Genomic DNA, 18,315 nt, shown 5'->3' with positions numbered 1-18,315 from the left:
ACGGTGATTGATTAAACCCGGATCTGTTGACTGGGTGTGAGTGTTTGATTGGTTCAGATGCTCAGTCCATCACCACCCCCTTTTGTACCGCTATGTTCGCCATAAGGTGGCAGGGTATGCTCAGACGTGAGTCCTTTGCTCACGTTGCTACTGGATTCAAGCAAGCCTGGCTGAAGACGGCTGTAATGCCAGAAACCGGTCCTCGGAAGCTTGTTTCCGGTCCAAGGAAGGCATGGCTTGGCAGTTTGGGCTGGACTGTTCCCATGAGGCGCTGGGTCAGACTGATTTGCATATGGCCATGTCTGAACTAGGGTGGCAGAGTGGAATAAGAACGGTGATTGATTAAACCCAGATCTGTTGACTGGGTGTGAGTGTTTGATTGGTTCAGATGCTCCGTCCTTCACCACCCCCTTTTGTACCGCTTTGTTCGCCATAAGTTGGCAGGGTATGCTCAGACGTGAGTCCCTTGCTCACTTTGGCACTGGATTCAAGCAAGCCTGGCTGAAGACGGCTGTAATGTCAAAAACCGGTCTTAGGAAGCGTGTTTACAGTCCAGGGAAGGCATGGCTTGGCAGTTTGGGCTCGACTGTTCCCATGAGGCGCTGGGTCAGACTGATTTGCACATGGCCATGTCTGAACCACGGTGGCAGAGTGGGCTAAAGAACGGTGATTGATTAAACCCAGATCTGTTGACTGGGTGGGAGTGTTTGATTAGTTCAGATGCTCCGTCCATCACCACCCGCTTTTGTACCGCTTTGTTCGCCATAAGTTGGCAGGGTATGCTCAGATGTGAGTCCCTTGCTCACTTTGCCACTGGATTCAAGCAAGCCTAGCTGAAGACGGCTGTAATGCCATAAACCGGTCCTAGGAAGCTTGTTTCCGGTCCAGGGAAGGCATGGCTTGGCAGTTTGGGCTGGACTGTTCCTATGAGGCGCAGGGTCAGACTGATTTGCATATGTCCATGTCTGAACTGGGGTGGCAGAGTGGGCTAAAGAACGGTGATTGATTAAACCCAGATCTGTTGACTGGGTGTGAGTGTTTGATTGGTTCAGATGCTCCGTCCATCACCACCCCCTTTTGTACCGCTTTGTTCGCCATAAGCTGGCAGGGTATGCTCAGACGTCAGTCCCTTGCTCACTTTGCCACTGGATTCAAGCAAGCCTGACTGAAGACAGCTGTAATGCCAGAAACCGGTCCTAGGAAGCTTGTGTCCGGTCTAGGGAAGACATGGCTTGGCAGTTTGGGCTGGACTGTTCCCATGAGGCTCAGGGTCAGACTGATTTGCATATGGCCGTGTCTGAACTGGGGTGGCAGAGTGGGCAAAAGAACGGTGATTGATTAAACCCAGATCTGTTGACTCGGTATGAGTGTTTGATTGGTTCAGATGCTCCGTCCATCACCACCCCCTTTTGTACCGCTTTGTTCGCCATAAGTTGGCAGGGTATGCTCAGACGTGAGTCCCTTGCTCACTTTGCCACTGGATTCAAGCAAGCCTGGCTGAAGATGGCTGTAATGCCAGAAACCGGTCCTAGGAAGCTTGTTTCTGGTCCAGGGAAGGCATGGCTTGTCAGTTTGGGCTGGACTGTTCCCATGAGGCGCAGGGTCAGACTGATTTGCATATGGCCATGTCTGAAATGGGGTGACAGAGTAGGCTAAAGAACGGTGATTGATTAAACCCAGATCTGTTGACTGGGTGTGAGTGTTTGATTGGTTCAGATGCTCCGTCCATCACCACCCCATTTTGTACCGCTTTGTTCGCCATAAGTTGGCAGGGTATGCTCAGACGTGAGTCCCTTGCTCACTTTGCCACTGGTTTCAATCAAGCCTGGCTGAAGATGGCTGTAATGCCAGAAACCGGTCCTAGGAAGCTTGTTTCCGGTCCAGGTAAGGCATGGCTTGGCAGTTCAGACTGGACTGTTCCCATAGGTACAGGGTCAGACTGATTTGCATATGGCCATGTCTGAACTGGGGTGGCAGTGTGGGCTAAAGAACGGTGATGGATTAAACCCAGATCTGTTGGCTGGGTCTGAGAGTTTGATTGGTTCAGATGCTCCGTTCATCACCACCCCCTTTTGTACCACTTTGTTTGCCGAACAAAACACGGCTTCCCCATGAAATGGATTTAAAAAAAAGTCTGTGAGTGGTGCGCACGCGCGCCACTGTAAAGCATATGTTTTCAATTATCGCGCTCGTGTCTGGGCACGATAATTGAAAACATATGGGCTTTGGTGCGCGTAACAGACATCAATAGGCCATGGGCGGAGCATCGCGACCGCCTATGGCCTATTGCATGTTCTGTTACAAAACAACACGCACTCCAAGCCCAATCAGAAAGGACCATAGGAAAATCACACGCATGAGCGTGTTCATTTCCAGGGTCCATTTCTGAAACCCGGACAAAAGGACTCTCGCTGCGCGTACACTGCTGTGCAGTGTAACACTAGGCGCGAGACCTAAAAAGGGCCGCCACGCTATGGATGTGAATTTACCAGAATGCCAAGTGTAATTATCTTCCAGTGATCCCTGATGACGTCATAGGAATTGACATCTTAGAAGCCACTAGAACCCTATATATAGAGGCATATTAAAACTTTGCCTTATTTACAAGGCAGCGTTAAGCCACTTACCATGGCTTAATGCTGCCTTGTAAATAAGGCACCCTTTCATGCTGTACTTAGCGTGAAAGGGTAGGGCAATGGGTGTTGCAGTGGAGGTTCCACCGCAAAACCCATTGATTTTGACGTTGAGCCCTATTTACAAGAATGGCGTAAATAGTAGGCGTTGCCAAAATGAAGACCAGGGAAAACCTGGTCTTAAATAGGGGAAACAAGGAGAAATGCTTTATTTCTCCTCGTTTTTGCTGTTTCCATGGTTGCTGTCTTGTGCAGCACACATAGAAACAGTAAATTGCCTATGATTGTTTATGTGCAGAAGGTGATCCTTCCTGCACATAAATAATGTTAAAAAAATTTGTTTTGCAACTTCTATGTGTGCTGCATTGTGAAGCACACAAAGAAGTTTCCAAACGCTATGAATAATTGTTTATGGGCAGGCAGGGAGACCTTCCTGCACGTAACAATAACTTCCCTCAACGCAGACACCATTGCACTATGGTGCAAGGGAGCCTGGGTTGGTGCTAGGCAGCTGAACTCAGCACCAGCGCTAGGGGGAACGCAGGGGTGCACCACATTCTTGTGAATACCGAACATCCCTGCGTTTTCAGAATGAAGAATCGTGGCGTTAGCAATACGCCATGCAAGTCCATTCTGTTGTAAATATGCCCCTAAGTATCTTCTTCCTGAAATCACAAAAGTGTTTGGTTCCTTTGCACAACTGTCCTAGATTGCTAAGAGATATGAGAGGTGTGTTCATGACTTAACAGAGTTCAAATGTCACCTACTTAGGTACAACCAATTGGTGCTAGGCAGTTATCATAGGCCCAACTGAAGACTCAGAAATGCAAGAAACACCGCTTACCTGGCTTTGGTTTTGCTTTCAGTTGTAAAATCGCAACATGGCTATGGCAGCAAAGACAAGCAATACAGACAAAGAGACAGTTTTGGGTGGTTTTTTTTCAGGAAGCCTGGTCTAGCGCATGCGTTTGATATGAAAACACGGTGTAAAGCTTGCTTTTTAAAATCATTGTCAAAATACTTTTAGCTTAAGCATTTCTTTTTATCCTGTGGCAGCTTGAAAATAATTACTTCATCATGTGAGAATAGAACAAAGCAAATTACCTAAACAGAATCTAAGAATTAATAGCATTGTTTGTGTAACATGTTCAAGTGAAAATCTAGCAAGATGCTATCATGACAGCAAAGTAAAATGGGACAATGTAACCATACTCCAAACATCATGGACTTGACAGACAGCCTTGTCAAGCTATGGCAAAACATGAAAAACACAGATAAGAAAGTGGTTGAATGAGACTGGACCAAAGCCCATTCTCTATCTATACGTTTTATTGTACTTCTAAAGTACTGATGATCAGAAAGTTAAAGTTGTCTGTAGCCAAACTTAAAAGCCCAATGGTTTATTGATAAAACTATTCTCAAATGCTACCAAAGGAACACTAGATCATCAACCAGTGATTGATAATATTTTGATTATAGAAGCAGAATCAAAAGGATAGAGAAATTATTAAGAGAAGTACAGAACATAATGTACCCCTTCTGTAAACAAGGCCCTTAATCAGTGTAGTGACATACTTAAGTTCGGCATGTGCTATAATAAATGTCGCCCCACAAACTGGACATGAGTTTGGCGGCTAATTACATTTCGACAGATCAAGCCTGTTGAGTTTTATCAGAGTGTGGTTAATGCCTGGAATTACAAGGACATGCAGATTTTGGTGCAGAAACCAACAAAAATGCACGTTATTCTCATTTATCGGGGACAACCTGATAAATGTGTGCCATATTCATTGCACCCAATCAAATCCGACACAGTGATGTTGGATTTCATCGGGTGTGATACATATCGACCCGAACACCAGGCCATTAATAATATGGTCCTAAAATGCAAGAAGCACAACTCAAAATGTAATATAGATTCATAATTTCACCATCTTCTGTACCATAGAATTTTTTTTTTATTCTGCATGACTTTACAGTAATACCATTTAGAATATTGTACCAGCTTTTCTCCTAGTCCTAGGATGTGATGATAGCATTGCGATGTAACTATTAGAAGATCTGTTATTTTAAATTGCATGATCACTGATGGTTTTTGTGCTTCCTCTGTAGCATTTCCAGTGGTCCTTCCCAGAAGCCAGGCATTTTTGTCAGCAATGTTAAACCGGATTCCCTTTCTGCAGAAGTGGGATTAGAGGTGAGCATTTGTGTAAAAATCAATTTCTGTTATGTTATCTTATGCCGATTTGTATAGCTCATAGCACACTACTCACCCTTAAGGTATTCATGTACTTGAACAGGTGTGCAGGTGTGTGGCCCTAGTCTTCAGCCTTTGCCGTAACTCAAGAAGTGAGGAGGGAGCTCTGATGTGTTGTGGGAGGTCGTTCCATGTTCTGAGTGCGATGTAGGAGAACAAATGACCTAATGTTTTGCTTCTGAGAATGGGGGGAGGGGGGCATGACCAAGAGTGACTTTGAGCGTAGGTGTCATGCAGACTGGGTAAAGTGTATGTGGCTGTTCAGGTAAGCTGGTCCAGTGGTGTGTAAGGCTTTGTATCAGTGCGTGAGGAGCTTGAATTGACTGCACTTGTAAATAGGGAGCCAGTGAAGCTCCCTGAGGTGGGATACGATGTGGGTGTGGTGGGGAGGTCAAGTATGAGTCTTGCTTAAGCATTCTGGATCGTCTAAGGTCAGTGTAGGGTTTGCTTCGAGATTCCATGCACACAGTGCATTGCTATAGTTGAGCTTGCTTGTGAATAGTGCCTGTGTGATGGTCCATCTGGTGTTCTGTGGCATCCTTTTCAAGATCTTTTGTAGCGTGCGTAGGATGCGAAAGCAGTAAGTTCTCACTGCATTGACTTTTGTCATCTTGTTGAGCTTGTAGTCCAGTATGATGCCCAGATTTTTTGACTGGCCAGTGGGTGTTGGTACTAGCTTCGACCTCCACCAGGTGTCATTCCATGGGAGTTGAGCTTCGAGCAGTTGGTACTCATCCAATCTGCTACCATGGACCTGCAGTCGGTGAGGTTGGTTCTGATGGTGGTTGTCTTGTCTGTAGCGAGAGGAAGATTTGGGTGTCTTGGACGGAGATGATGGTGGTACCTTGGGGTTCAAATGATGTTGGCAAGTGGTGTCATAAAGCCCTTGAATAGTGTGGGGCTGAGAGGTAATCCCTGGGAGACTCCAAATGTCTGTTTCTTGGTCTCTGATGTGAGGGGTGGCGGTCTGACTCTTTGGGTTCTTCCAGTGACGAAGGAGCCAAACCAGTTGCGTGCGAGTCTTTGGATGGCAATCTCATGGAGTCTTCTGATAAGAGTTTTGTGGGAAACTGTATCGAAGGCTGTAGAGAGGATGAGCAGAATAAGGCTGCTGTTTCTCCTCATTCCAGTAAGTCCAGATGTCATCAGGGACTGTGATGAGAGTTGTCTTGGTGCTGCTGTTCCTTAAGAATCCTGATTGGATGTTGTCCAGCAGGTGATGTAGCACGAGGTGGGTTGTGAGTGTCTCGTTGATGGCCTTCTCAATCACTGTGGCTGGATAGGGGAGCAGGTAGAAAGGTCAAAGTTGCTCAGTTGGTTTGGTTCGGCTGATGGTTTCTCAAGGGGGGCATTGACCGCTGTATGTTTCCAGTCGTCTGGGAATGAGGCGGACATGATGGAGATTTTGAGGATGTGCGTGAGGGCAGTACTGATTGGTGATGTTCCCAGGTTGTAGTTGTGGTGGAAGGAATGTTGCTTTGGGGCTCCTGAGTGGATGGTCTACATGACTGTCACTATGTTGTCCCTGGTAAGGGATTTTCATTCAGTCAGGTGGCCTTCTACATTGGTGATGGGGAGTTTGGTGATGAGGATGCTAGGGTCAGGTTGGTGTGCAAAGCTGCTGTAGATGTGTTGGACCTGTCATCCTTAGGGTGGTCTTACCCCAACGTATTGCCTTTTGCCACCCACTTTATAGTGTATCTTTTTGTTGGCCTTAGGACTCTGGGCACTTTACCACTGCTTACCAGTGCTAAATGCAGGTGCTTCTCTCCTAAAACATAATGACATTGGTATATACCTGACTGGCATATTTAATCTACTATAAGTCCCTTGTAAAGTGGTATCCCATATACCCAGGACCTGTTCTCTAAAAGCTACAACTAGTGTGCCTGCAGCAGTAGTTGTGCCATCAACCCAAGTAGCATTTCAAACCTCTCTCACGCCTGCAATTGCAAGGCTTTTAAATGCAGTTTTCTGCCACTTCGACTTGGCATTTAAAACCTCTTGCCAAGACTTAAACTCCATTTTTATTACTCCTAAATCACCCCTAAGGTAAGCCATAGGTGGCCCTAAGGGCACGGTGCTGTGTACCTAAAAGACAGAACATGTACTTGTACGTTTTAGATGATCAAAAAGCTAACTTTGTTTATCAGTGATGTGAGGCCTACTCCTTCCAAAGGCCAGCATTGGCAATTCCTTTATCTACTTTTAAGTGGTAATTATTTATTAGAAAGGAGTAGTTTTGTCATGTTTTGTAATGGTGTTATGGTTGGAATAGTAAATATAAATCCTCATTACTGGTAAAATTGTATTAAACTATACTATTTTAGAAATGCCAGTTTTAGAACGTGCCTGTAGCTTGTCTCCTATCCACATCTGGGCTGGTTAACAGCTACACTTTGTGTATACTCTCCCGACACGCACAAACACAGGAAGGGCTGGGTGTGATATGGGCTACATCTGTATTTATCTACATACTGATAGCCTTCCTGGGCTGAGAGAAGGGGAAGTGGTTCACACTTACATCTGAATATGCTGTGTCCTGCTCTCACACAAAGGGTGATTCACCCCTAAAGGTAGTCTGGAGCCAGGGCTGAGATGGAAGGTATCCATTTGCACTTTGAAGATTGTTTGAAGACACCCCTGCATCAAAGGCATCTTTGGGTATAAGTATGAGGGCTCTGGCCCTATCAAATCGGTATACTACTGGACCTGGAAGAAACTACGCTGTAGTAAGGCTGAAGGACTGCCCTCTTGCTGAGTTTCAAGAAACTGCTGCCCTGTTGGTTGGAGCTGCCCTGCTGCAAGACTTGCTATATCCCTAGGGTGACTTTAGGGGCTTGTTGCCTTGCCCCCTGGTCACGAGATCCTAGAGCCATAAATGATCTCACGCCCAGCAGCATGTTTGGACCAGTAGTCCTAATCACCAGCCCCTTGGCCTGCCTACGACAAGACAAGCATGTGTTTATCGCTTTTGGAATCCTAACCAAACTGTGCCCGCACACGTGTTAAAATATCCTTTGAGTTCAGCGCATGTGGAGTGCTGCTCATTTCCAGCATGAGTGCTTGTGTCACCTTCAGAGTGGCGTGTGCATGTTTGCCCTGCAGGAAGAACAGTGTGCCTGCAGCAGAGACCTGCGTTCAAGCTCGGCACCGCAACCCGATCACTGCCTGCCCCCGTTGGAGCGTTGCCAGACAACCTGGCACGCCATCATTAACGCGAAGGGATCCACTGCCATGTCACATAGTCTGAGGTAGGAGTTGTACCTAGTGTGTCACGCTTGAGCTTCCACATCACCCACGACAGCATCCCAAGTGGACCATATAGACAACAAACTGCAAGTAGAGAGACCTGCATGGTCTCTGTGTCTGCCTAGTGGGTCTCTCCAAGTGATTGAGTGTTAAGCGTTGTGCCTTTACCTTGACAAGACTGCAGACCTTGACCTTTTTCATTGGTTTTCACCTTCACTGGTCTCAAAGGGGAGGGGGGCGTGATTGCACAAATACTTGAGTGCTTCAACAATTGTGGGGTTTTGCACATACCGGTCTAGTACTGCGATGAAGCCCTGCATTCCGAGTGCTCATTCCAGCACTCCAGCTCAGACATTACCGCAACTCTCCTACCGAGAGTGCCTGCATTCCGAGTGCTCATTCCAGCACTCCAGCTCAGATATTACTATAACTTCCCTAGTGTGAGTGCCCACATCTTTGCAAAAGCATTGCAATGATAAAATGTTTTAATGATGATAAAATTGAGAAATCTTGATTAGATTTTTATCGTTTTGGTCTTGTTTTAGTCAGATAAATTGTCTCTCTTTTTTTCTAAACTGGCATGACGCCTTTTTGTGGTATTTTCATTGAGTTACTGCAATAGAAGTGTTACACACATGCTTTACACATTGCCTTTTAAGTTAAGCCTGTCTGCTCTGTGCTAAGCTCCCAGAAGGTGAGCACAGGTTCAATTAGGGTGTGTATCTGACTTAACCTGACTAGAGTGGTAGTCCCTACTTGGATAGGGTGCATACCTCTTCCAAATAGAGACCCCATTTCTAACAAAATATTTGTGATTTTGCTGTGGAAGAACCTGATAGGTTTTCACTCAGGTCTTGGTAAAGCGTGATGTTGTTGACAGAGGCTGAGATTGTGGTGAAATCCTTGATAATTGAGAAGATCTCCTTGGAGCTGTTGGTGCTTTTTTTGAGGATTTCATCTAGCCCTCTTTTCTTACCATCACGCAGTTGCTGGTGGCTGCGCCTGAGTGCAGCCTTATAGGTGGGTCTATCACAGGAGCCACCCATGCAGGTAAGAGTGGTGAAGCAGGGTGTAGGGTCTTGATTTGACAGATTACGCAGAAGGAAAATTGAACAAAAAAATAATGTTCCCTTGTTGTTGTCTTTCGAATCCCCCCACCCCGCCCACCATGCCATCACTCTCAACTGCATGGGCGCGCCTGTTCTATCAGTAGATTTGTGTCTGGCTTGCCATTTTCTTTCTAGCTGTCTGCAGTGCTGTTTGGTTTTTAAAGGCCCTCTGTGTTACAGCTGGACTGCTTGTTGGATCTTCTTTGTGTGCTGTGTTTGATGGATGCAAGGCAGTCCACACAGTTCTTGATTCAGTATTTGTAGTTGATTTTGTTCTTGTTGGGGTTGTCTGTGGAATTAGGTTGATCCATTCTGAGGGCACTGAGCCATTCTGCTTCTGAGATTTTTCCCCAGTTGCGGCCCGGTACAATGATGCTGGTGGGTGTGTTGGCTTGTGGTGTGTTGATTTGAAGGCAGATGATGGGGTGATCTGTCCATGTGAGTAGTGAGGTAAAACTTTATTTGATGTTATCGCTGGTGATGAAGAAGGGTTTCAGATTATGTCCTGACATTTATGTTGGTCCTGAGATGAGCTGTGTGAGTTCAATGTTGTTTGAAAGTGCTGTGAAGCAGAGTTTGGTTCTGTCTTGTATGTGGAAGTTGAGGTCGCTGAGGAGTATGTAGGCTCTCAAGTAAATTGTTAGAGGGGCGATGAAATTAGTGATGAGGCTGGTGAAGGTTGCTGGTGGTCTGGGTTGCCGATAGGCGGGGTTCCATTTAGGGTGAAGTTTTCAGCTTGAAGTGCAGATGTTACATGAATGGGGTGACATTCTTTGTGGCTGTTGAGCACTTGATGGAATCATTGTAGATGACTGCCAGTCCTCCTCTTGGCATGTGAGTGTGTTTATGTTGTATGAACTAGTAGACCACTGTGATTTCAACTGCAATGTTGGGTGCCGAGGCGGAGTTTGGCCAGATTTCCGTGAAAAAGAAGAGTTCTGATGTGTCGTTGCTTAGCAGGTCCCAGATTTCAATCATGTGTTTCCTGGGAGTGTGTTCATTAACATGCATGCAAGTGAGTGTTGTTGTGTGAGATTGTTGTGGTGTGTGGTGTTAGGTAGTTGTTGGTGCCATTGATGATGCTTGCACAGAATGTGTGATTAGGTAAATGCAGAACAATCAGCAGAGGGTACAGGTATAGTCTTTTCCTGTGGTGTGCAGCATGGCCACAGTGGGGGGAGCAGCAATCTGGGTTGAGCAACTGGAGAAGCAATGTGAAGTATCACTGCGCGGTGATTGGACCAGGGTTACTGGTGCTGGGCATGGTCCAGAATATGCAAACTCAACAGGTGATGGACCGAATGTGGATCAATGTCACACACTCACCCCAGTCCAAAGATCTGGGCCCAAATCCATCGTTTTTTTGCACTCCACACCACCCTGGGTTAGACAATGGCGATATGCAAATCAGCGCTGACCCTGTGCCCCATGGGAACAGTCCAGTCCGAACTACAAAAGCCATGTCCTTCCCAGAACGGAATCAAGCATCCGAGGACCGGACCGGTCTGTGCCTGGCATGGTCCAGGCACAGATGGACACAGACGGGATTGTCTTTGATATCCCAGTGGTGCGCCCACTGCAGGCGGAGGTACAGCAGCTGCTATTAAGTAGGTCCTGGGAGGGGTGAGGAGCTTAGGGGGTGGGGCTGCAAGGCCTGGAAAGAAGAGGCAGGAAGGCTACGTAGCACGAGGACCAGGCAAGGAGCAGGAACACATGGGAAGGAAAAATAAATGAAGGGAACAGGGCACTGGGAGGGCTACAGAGAAGTCCTGAACAGGGTGAAAAGGCACAAAGAGTGGTCAAAAAGCACAAAGAGATGAGAAAGAAACCGACCCAGAACTGGTGAAAAGCACTGAAATGAAGAGACACAAAAACAGATGCCAGAGCACAGGCCAGAGTGAAAAGAGGCTCTGGGGCAAAAAGAAACAGGCACAAAAGGCGGATGAGAGACGAGTGAAAGGAGACTGAGAGAGGTGAAAATAAGCAGGCACAAAAAGATGGATGAGAGGCAACCGTAAAAAGAGGTTTAGAGAGGGGGTAGAGGGTGCAGAGGTAAGAGTGAAAGAGCTGTCAAATTAAAGCTGTCAAAGACACAATTGGAAGAGCAGAAGGCCAGATTGCAAGCAAAAGAGCTTGGCAGAAGCAAAAAAGAGTGGGTGAGAGAGTGAGAACAAAAGGAACTGAACAGAAGAGGAAGAGAGAGAGCAGAGGGAGCTTTGCAGAAGCCTCATGCAAAGGAGCCGCGTCCGAAAGGGCCTTGACTGGTCACAGGGAAGTGGGAGCAGGGCTGGGCCTAGGCCTCTGGCATTGCTTCCAAGTGATAAAATATATTCGGTGTATACTTTTGACCTGGAAGCCTGTCACAGTGATGGTCTTCCTGCCTGATTCAAGGTGATGTGACTATCACTCATTTGATAGGCCTATGTTCGGCAGGAGAACTATAGCAGGGGCGGGCACAGAAAATGAAAGATATCCCCCTGTACAGTAACCAAACTCCCTGCACATTGAGGCGATTAGACTTTTTGTTGTCACAAAACATACTCATGCTTTGAAAATAAACATTTTTACTGAGCTGGTGCTTTATAAATGCCACCTGCTTAACAATACTTTATGTGTTTGAGAGCACTGCATGCAGAATACATCACGATCTGCGATGTTTACATGCATGAGAAATCAATATTTGTCACCCGCTTTTTTCTCTGAGCAGAAAGTAAGAGGTATGACCCACAAACTGTGCACAGAATTTAGCGTACTATGAATTCTTATGGGGGCCTTAAAGCCTCAGTATTGGCAGATGCGAGTGGACCAAATAACTGCAGTTCTGGCTAGATAATGTGTGCATCTGAAAATAGTGAATCCTTATAATTTCTCTTGTCAGCCCATCACAAGGGCTTGCGAAGACAAATGTGAGTGTCTTTTACCTCAATATTGACAAAGTTTGGTTTCTTTAGTGTTCATTGGATGAAAGATTGATGAAAGGGCCTTTGATGGGATACCATCTGAGCCCTGAAAAAGCATGACTACCTATTGGTACCTCGTGTCTCTCTTTCTTTTAACTTTTTTATAGTCACAGGATACAATACAAGATGTATTGTAATCGAACACCTCGAATCCCCCCAGTGGCTGTCTACAGTAAATGCACATCATCAACCCCTGTCACTTCAAATCCAGACAGTCAATCCACGAACAGGCAGAGGCCACCAGAATGGTTAAACGAGAAAATGGCTACTTTCTAAAAGTGGAATTTTTAAACACGCAATTTAAAAACCATCTTTACTAAAAGATGTGTTATTAAATTCTAAGTTCAGAGAGCCTAAACTTTATTTCTCTATCTTGTCCCAATGGGAAGTTATACTTGTAAGATGTTACAGAGTAACTCCCATTCTATTCTACATGACAAATAGTCTTTCAAAAGTGAAAAACGAAATTTGCAGTATTTCACTATTAGGACATGTCACACACACCAGTACATGCCCTACCTGTCCTACCTTTCACATACACTGCACCCTGCCCATGGATGGTACCTTGGGCCTACCATAGGAATGTCTTACATGTAGGAAAAGGGATGGTTAGGGTCTGGCAAGTGGGTGCACTTGCCAGGTCGACATGGCAGTTTAAAACTGCACACAGACACTGCAGTGGCAGGTCTGAAATACCTTTTTAGGGCTACTCATATGGGTCGCACAATCAGTGCTGCAGGCCCACTAGTAGCATTTTATTTACAGGCCCTGGCAGACTCAGTGCACTTTACTAGGGACTTATCAGTAAATCAAATATGCCAATCAGGGAGATCTGATTGTAATAACAATTTACACAGTGAACACTTGCACTTTGACAGTGGCAAAGTACCCAAAGCATCTAAGCCAACAAAAACGAAATCCAGCCCAGCATCAAAAATACAGGCGGTAGAGGCAAAAAGTCAGGGGAACCACGCCAAAGATGCCAAGTCTAAAAACTTCCAAATACAGATTCCTATAGTATGTATCAAAATCTGGTTGGAGAACATTAATATTTTACCACCAGTTGAAAGGTGGTGATAACCCATTTGCAAACTGGAAAAAGGATTCCTAAGGGCTATGAATGTTGACAAGAATATTTTTAGGAGTAAGAAGTTTTCCAACTTCTGAAAAAACGTTTGTGTAACTTATTTTTTTTTTTAAACATCCTATTTTACTTTAAGTACAACGGGCTGCATTTTAAAACAAAAGATTTGCTTTACTTAAAAACAATCACAGACATGGTAGTCTGATTATACCAGCAGGCCTCATCCCTGTGATTGTGAGGCAATTACAGTGGGTCTCAATTTTCAACCTACCTCATGATTATTGATGAGGTAGGTCAAATTGTGACCCACAATGATTCTGTATTTTGTGATCCGATGCATTAGTACATAGATAGGTAGGTTCGCAAAATCAAAAACTATTCAGTATAACTAGGTGCGCAATCTGCAAAATTGGGGCCCTAGCTTGTCATTTATTTTTTTTTACATGTTTTTTGTTTTTATATTTATATGTTTCATTATTAAACACTTTGAAACTTCCTCAACATAGCCTGTAGCGATTTACAGAGCCCAAAAATTGCATAATCTAAAATAATATAAAAATCAAATGAATATTTAGCAAATCTGGCAATGTGTCGGTCATTTTCGGCCTTATTTTACAAACCGCTATATAAGAGTGGGAGATATGGAAAAAAAACTGATCTGCAGTCTGCAGACATTTTATTTTTTATTTTATTATAAGAAACGAGGTGTTGTGCTACAATTACCGCATTGTATTGTCAGGCAGTAAAGCCCAGTTGACTGCCTTTAATTAGTAAGACTGTATGGATGTAATACAATCTACTCTCTTTGAAGTGTCCATTATTCTAAAACAACACCCTGAAACTTGAGCACGGTTGGGTCTCTCGGCCCACAGGTGCTCAAGTGTTTGATGAAGCAGTACCACATGGACCAGATGTAGCAAGCTTAGCTTCTTGAAGAGTCAGTTGTTGCTCTCTGTGCTTCTGCCACAGGTGGTACGTTTGTAACAGATGGACTTTGGATTGTACTTCATGAAGAGCATGGTACACCGCACTTGTGTATTTAAAGGGATTTCCCACTCCTAACTGGGAGTTCCTTGGCGCAGCGTGGTTTGCAGAAATTACTACATATTTTTAAACAGTACAGCACTTTAGAACTAACATACACAGATAAATGTGCTGCATGCATGGAACCCTATGAGCACTGCATATCATCAACGCAGCATACTATATATATATATATATATATATATATATATATATATATATATATATATATATATATATATATATATATATATATATATATATATATATATATATATATATATATATATTTTGTTGCTTTCAAACTGTCTGCATACACCGAAGAACGATATGGCGAGAGTAAGTTAGGTGCAGAGTGAGAATGTAGGACGATGAGGAACATGCCTAACAAATGAGTCCATTCCTCTGCCCTGTGTAACGGAGGCATAACCGTTCCACAAAAATATCATATTTATTTATGGTTCTACTGAAATGCAGCAGTAAGGCAGACCTGGACGAGCTTGTGTACTATTCGATTGAAAACATGTTGTGTTATGAAAATAAAGAGTAAGGTTTCTCTACTCAACTCAGCACATCTTGAAGTTATGCCCATTGGATTGTTACGAACCCCATAGTTCCACTGGTATTGAATGAGAGGGCAGGACCTATGGACACTTGCGTCCATCCCATCAACCCCCAAGGTCTAATTTATTTGTCACTGTTTTCCCGCCTTAGCCGATGTGGCTCGGTTTTTGAACAATTTATTACATACTCCTATTTTTTTTCTTTAACTGAAGGAAAAAGTTATGACTAACTTTTTGGACAGATTGCAAACTGCCAAATTCCCATAATGCTAATATATTTCTACAGTTACTTTCTAATTAATCAGCCCTACCCTCCTGAATTCTCACTTTCCATTCACTTTTGCCACATCGGGAAACGGACAGGAGATGCAAAAGGCCAATATTCATCTCTTTGCTGCTATCATCATTTCTCCTCCTCACTCGTAGCCTATTCTGGATTTTTTTATTTCTTTTACAAAACTGTAAATGGAGGGCCCTAGTATACTATGTATTTGTTGCCTTGTAACGTTTTGTAATATTTACTGCCTTGATCCAGTTCAGACCACCTTTGAGAGGGAGAGAGGGGCTGCAGTAGCTGGCAAATAGAAAGACCCTCTGGGAGCACTAATATCTCTAAAAGCCTCATTAGCAAATGCTTGGTAATTAAATATGGGAAAGAAATGGGGCCTGCGACAGCGACTCCAACAGGCCGCTCCCACTCCTGCCCACGCTACTGGGTATCGTGTTTTGCCTCAGAATGTGGGAAATTATACAGAGTCAGAATGAGCGGGTGATTGGCTCTGACTCACCTACAGCAAGCAGTATTGTTTGTAATAGAGAGGAGGGGGAACAAGACAGCAGGTTTGGTGGAGAAGAAACGCTCTGTTGTGCTGACTCACCCACCAAACTCTCATGACTCCCTGATGGTTCCTCCGGAATCACACAGTTGGTCAATTGCGATTAGAATGCAGGTCTTCAGGTTGAAAAGTCATGATTATTGCCGTTAGACATTTAGGGCTAGATGTAGCTAGAATAGATTTACCGATTTTTAATTACCGAATTTTACCGATTCGGTAATTAAAAATCTGTAAATCTAAGGGGTGGGTATGTAGGTATTCCAGATGTGCTGGAATACCGAATCGGAAGAATTCGGTATTTACCGATTCGGTATTTACCGAATCTGTAAATACCGAATTTCACAAGGGTGCAGGGGGTGTCACTTTGACACCATCTGGCACCCCAAAAATAGGCATGTGCGCAATGTGGCACACAGACATGCCCTAAGGGCATGTCTCTCTGTCACATGGCTAGGTGTGCATGCACACATGTGCATGCACACCTGAATTCGGTATTTTAGCACCCAATTGAATTGGGTGGTAAAATACCGAATTTGTAGGGCCTTTGGCCCAGATGTAGGTAAAATAGATTTACCGAATTTTAATTACCGAATTCTACCGATTCGGTAATTAAAAATCGGTAAATCTTAGGGGTGGATATGTAGGAACATCCAGATGTTTCTTTTACCGAAACGGTAAATATCTGTATTTACCGAAATACCGAGCGGTAATGCCCCATTCATTCCTATGGGCTTTGAAGCCCATAGGAATGAATGGGGCATTAACGGTCGGTATTTACCGAATCGGTAAATACAGATTTTGACAAGGGTACATGGGGTGTCACTTTGACACCCTCTAGCACCCCCAAAAAAGATTCGGGGGCCATGTGGCAGGCATACCTGCCCTAAGGGCAGGTCTGCCTGTCATATGGCACAGGTGTGCATGCACACATGTGCATGCACACCGGAATCAGTATTTTACCATGAAGTTGGATTTCATGGTAAAATACCGATTCTGTAAGGCTTGTGGGACTCAGAAGAGTCCCACCTACATCTCATTGTTACCGAATCGGTAAAAATACCTATTCAGTATTTTACAGATTCTGTAAATTTACTGATCGGTAAATTTACCGAATCTGTAAAATATGTGGCCCTACATACCATTTTGTGAATCTCGGTCGGTAACGGCTGAAAATACCGATTTTCGGCCGTTACCGACCGACCTACATCCAGCCCTTTGGGACTCAGAAGAGTCCCACCTACATCTGGGAATTACCGAATCGGTAAAAATACCGATTCGGTATTTTACAGATTCTGTAAATTTACTGATTCGGTAAATTTACAGAATCTGTAAAATCTGGCCCCTACATCTCAAGATGCCAAATACCGGTCGAAAACGGCCGAATTCGGCCGTTTCCGACCGGTATTTGCCACCTACATCGGGCCCTTAGACACTATGAGGCATATTTACAACCCCTATCGCCACCACAACGCCACTTTTCAGGACGTTGTATTGGTGATAGGGGCTTTGCCTTATTGGCAATGGATGTTGCTGTGGGGGTTCCACCACAAAACCCATTGATTTTGATGCTGCTCCATATTTACAAGGGTGACGTAAATATGGGGCAGCAACAAAATTAAGACAAGGAAAAACCTGGTCTTACCCTTGCACAATGAGGGAAAATGTTTAATTTCTCCTCGTTTTTCCTGTTTCCATGTGTGCTGCGTTGTGCAGCACGCATGGAAACAGCATAATGCCAAGGATTGTTTATGTAACGGAATGTGTCCCTTCCTGCACAAAAACAATCATTTTAAAAAGTTGACGTTTTGCAACTTCAATGGGTGCTGCATTGAGCAGCACACGTTGAAGCTACAAAACGACATTCAAAGATTGTTTATGTGCAGGAAGGGACACCTTCCTACACATAAATACTCTTTCCCTGCAACTCAGATACCCTTGCACCAAAGTGCAAGGGATCCTGTATTGGCCGTAGGCAGCTACATTTAGCGCCAGTGCAGGGGGAACTCAAAGCTGCACCATATTCTTGTACATATTGTTCAGCCCTGTGTTTCTGAAGTGACGGAGCATGTTTGGCTTCTTGGCTTAAGAACACACTTCGCCACTTTACAAGTAAATATGCCCCTTCGTGTTTCTGAAGTGACGGAGCATGTCATTTGCCTTCTTGGTGGAGAAGTGTGGCTCAATGATTAGAGCGGCAGACCCTGATGCAGAGGTCTAGCCTGGGACCAGGGTTCAATTCCCCGCCTCGGCAGGTCTTGGGCTCAAAATTCCACGGTCCTGATAATTCTCGCCTCGGTGCCTATTCCAATCATGGAGTCCCACACTGCAACTCTAGGCAATAGCTTGCTTAATCTCCACAACGGCCCCCACAACGCTAAGGATGCCTGGCCTCCACCTTGGGGGTGCCCAGGAGTGGACGCCTCACAGGGAAAGCCAGGGTTCCACAGCGGTATTCGTACAAGCACCTTGAGACCCTTGTGGGTGAGTAGTGCGCTATACAAGTATCAATTTACATTTTGCTTAAGAACACACTTCGCCACTTTACTAGTAAATATACCCCTTAGTACACAACAACACATAATGTCACTTCTATATTTC

The 18,315-nt window shown here is 44.7% G+C and overlaps 1 protein-coding gene across 1 annotated transcript in view; it reads left to right on the top strand.

Moving 5' to 3' along the window:
- Positions 1–18,315, top strand: part of USH1C (USH1 protein network component harmonin) — a 697,039-nt gene that overhangs the window by 366,949 nt on the left and 311,775 nt on the right. Inside the window, exon 9 of the mRNA XM_086954146.1 lies at positions 4,746–4,830. Within this exon, the coding sequence (XP_086810272.1) occupies positions 4,746–4,830 (85 nt within the window). The remainder of the gene's footprint in view (positions 1–4,745; positions 4,831–18,315) is intronic.

The sequence above is a fragment of the Lissotriton vulgaris genome, chromosome 2_1 (assembly GCF_964263255.1).
Source record: "Lissotriton vulgaris chromosome 2_1, aLisVul1.2, whole genome shotgun sequence".
Taxonomy (NCBI): Eukaryota; Metazoa; Chordata; class Amphibia; order Caudata; family Salamandridae; genus Lissotriton; species Lissotriton vulgaris.
The sequence above is the reverse complement of the archived record's forward strand: the minus strand, read 5'-3'. Positions and strand labels throughout refer to the sequence as shown.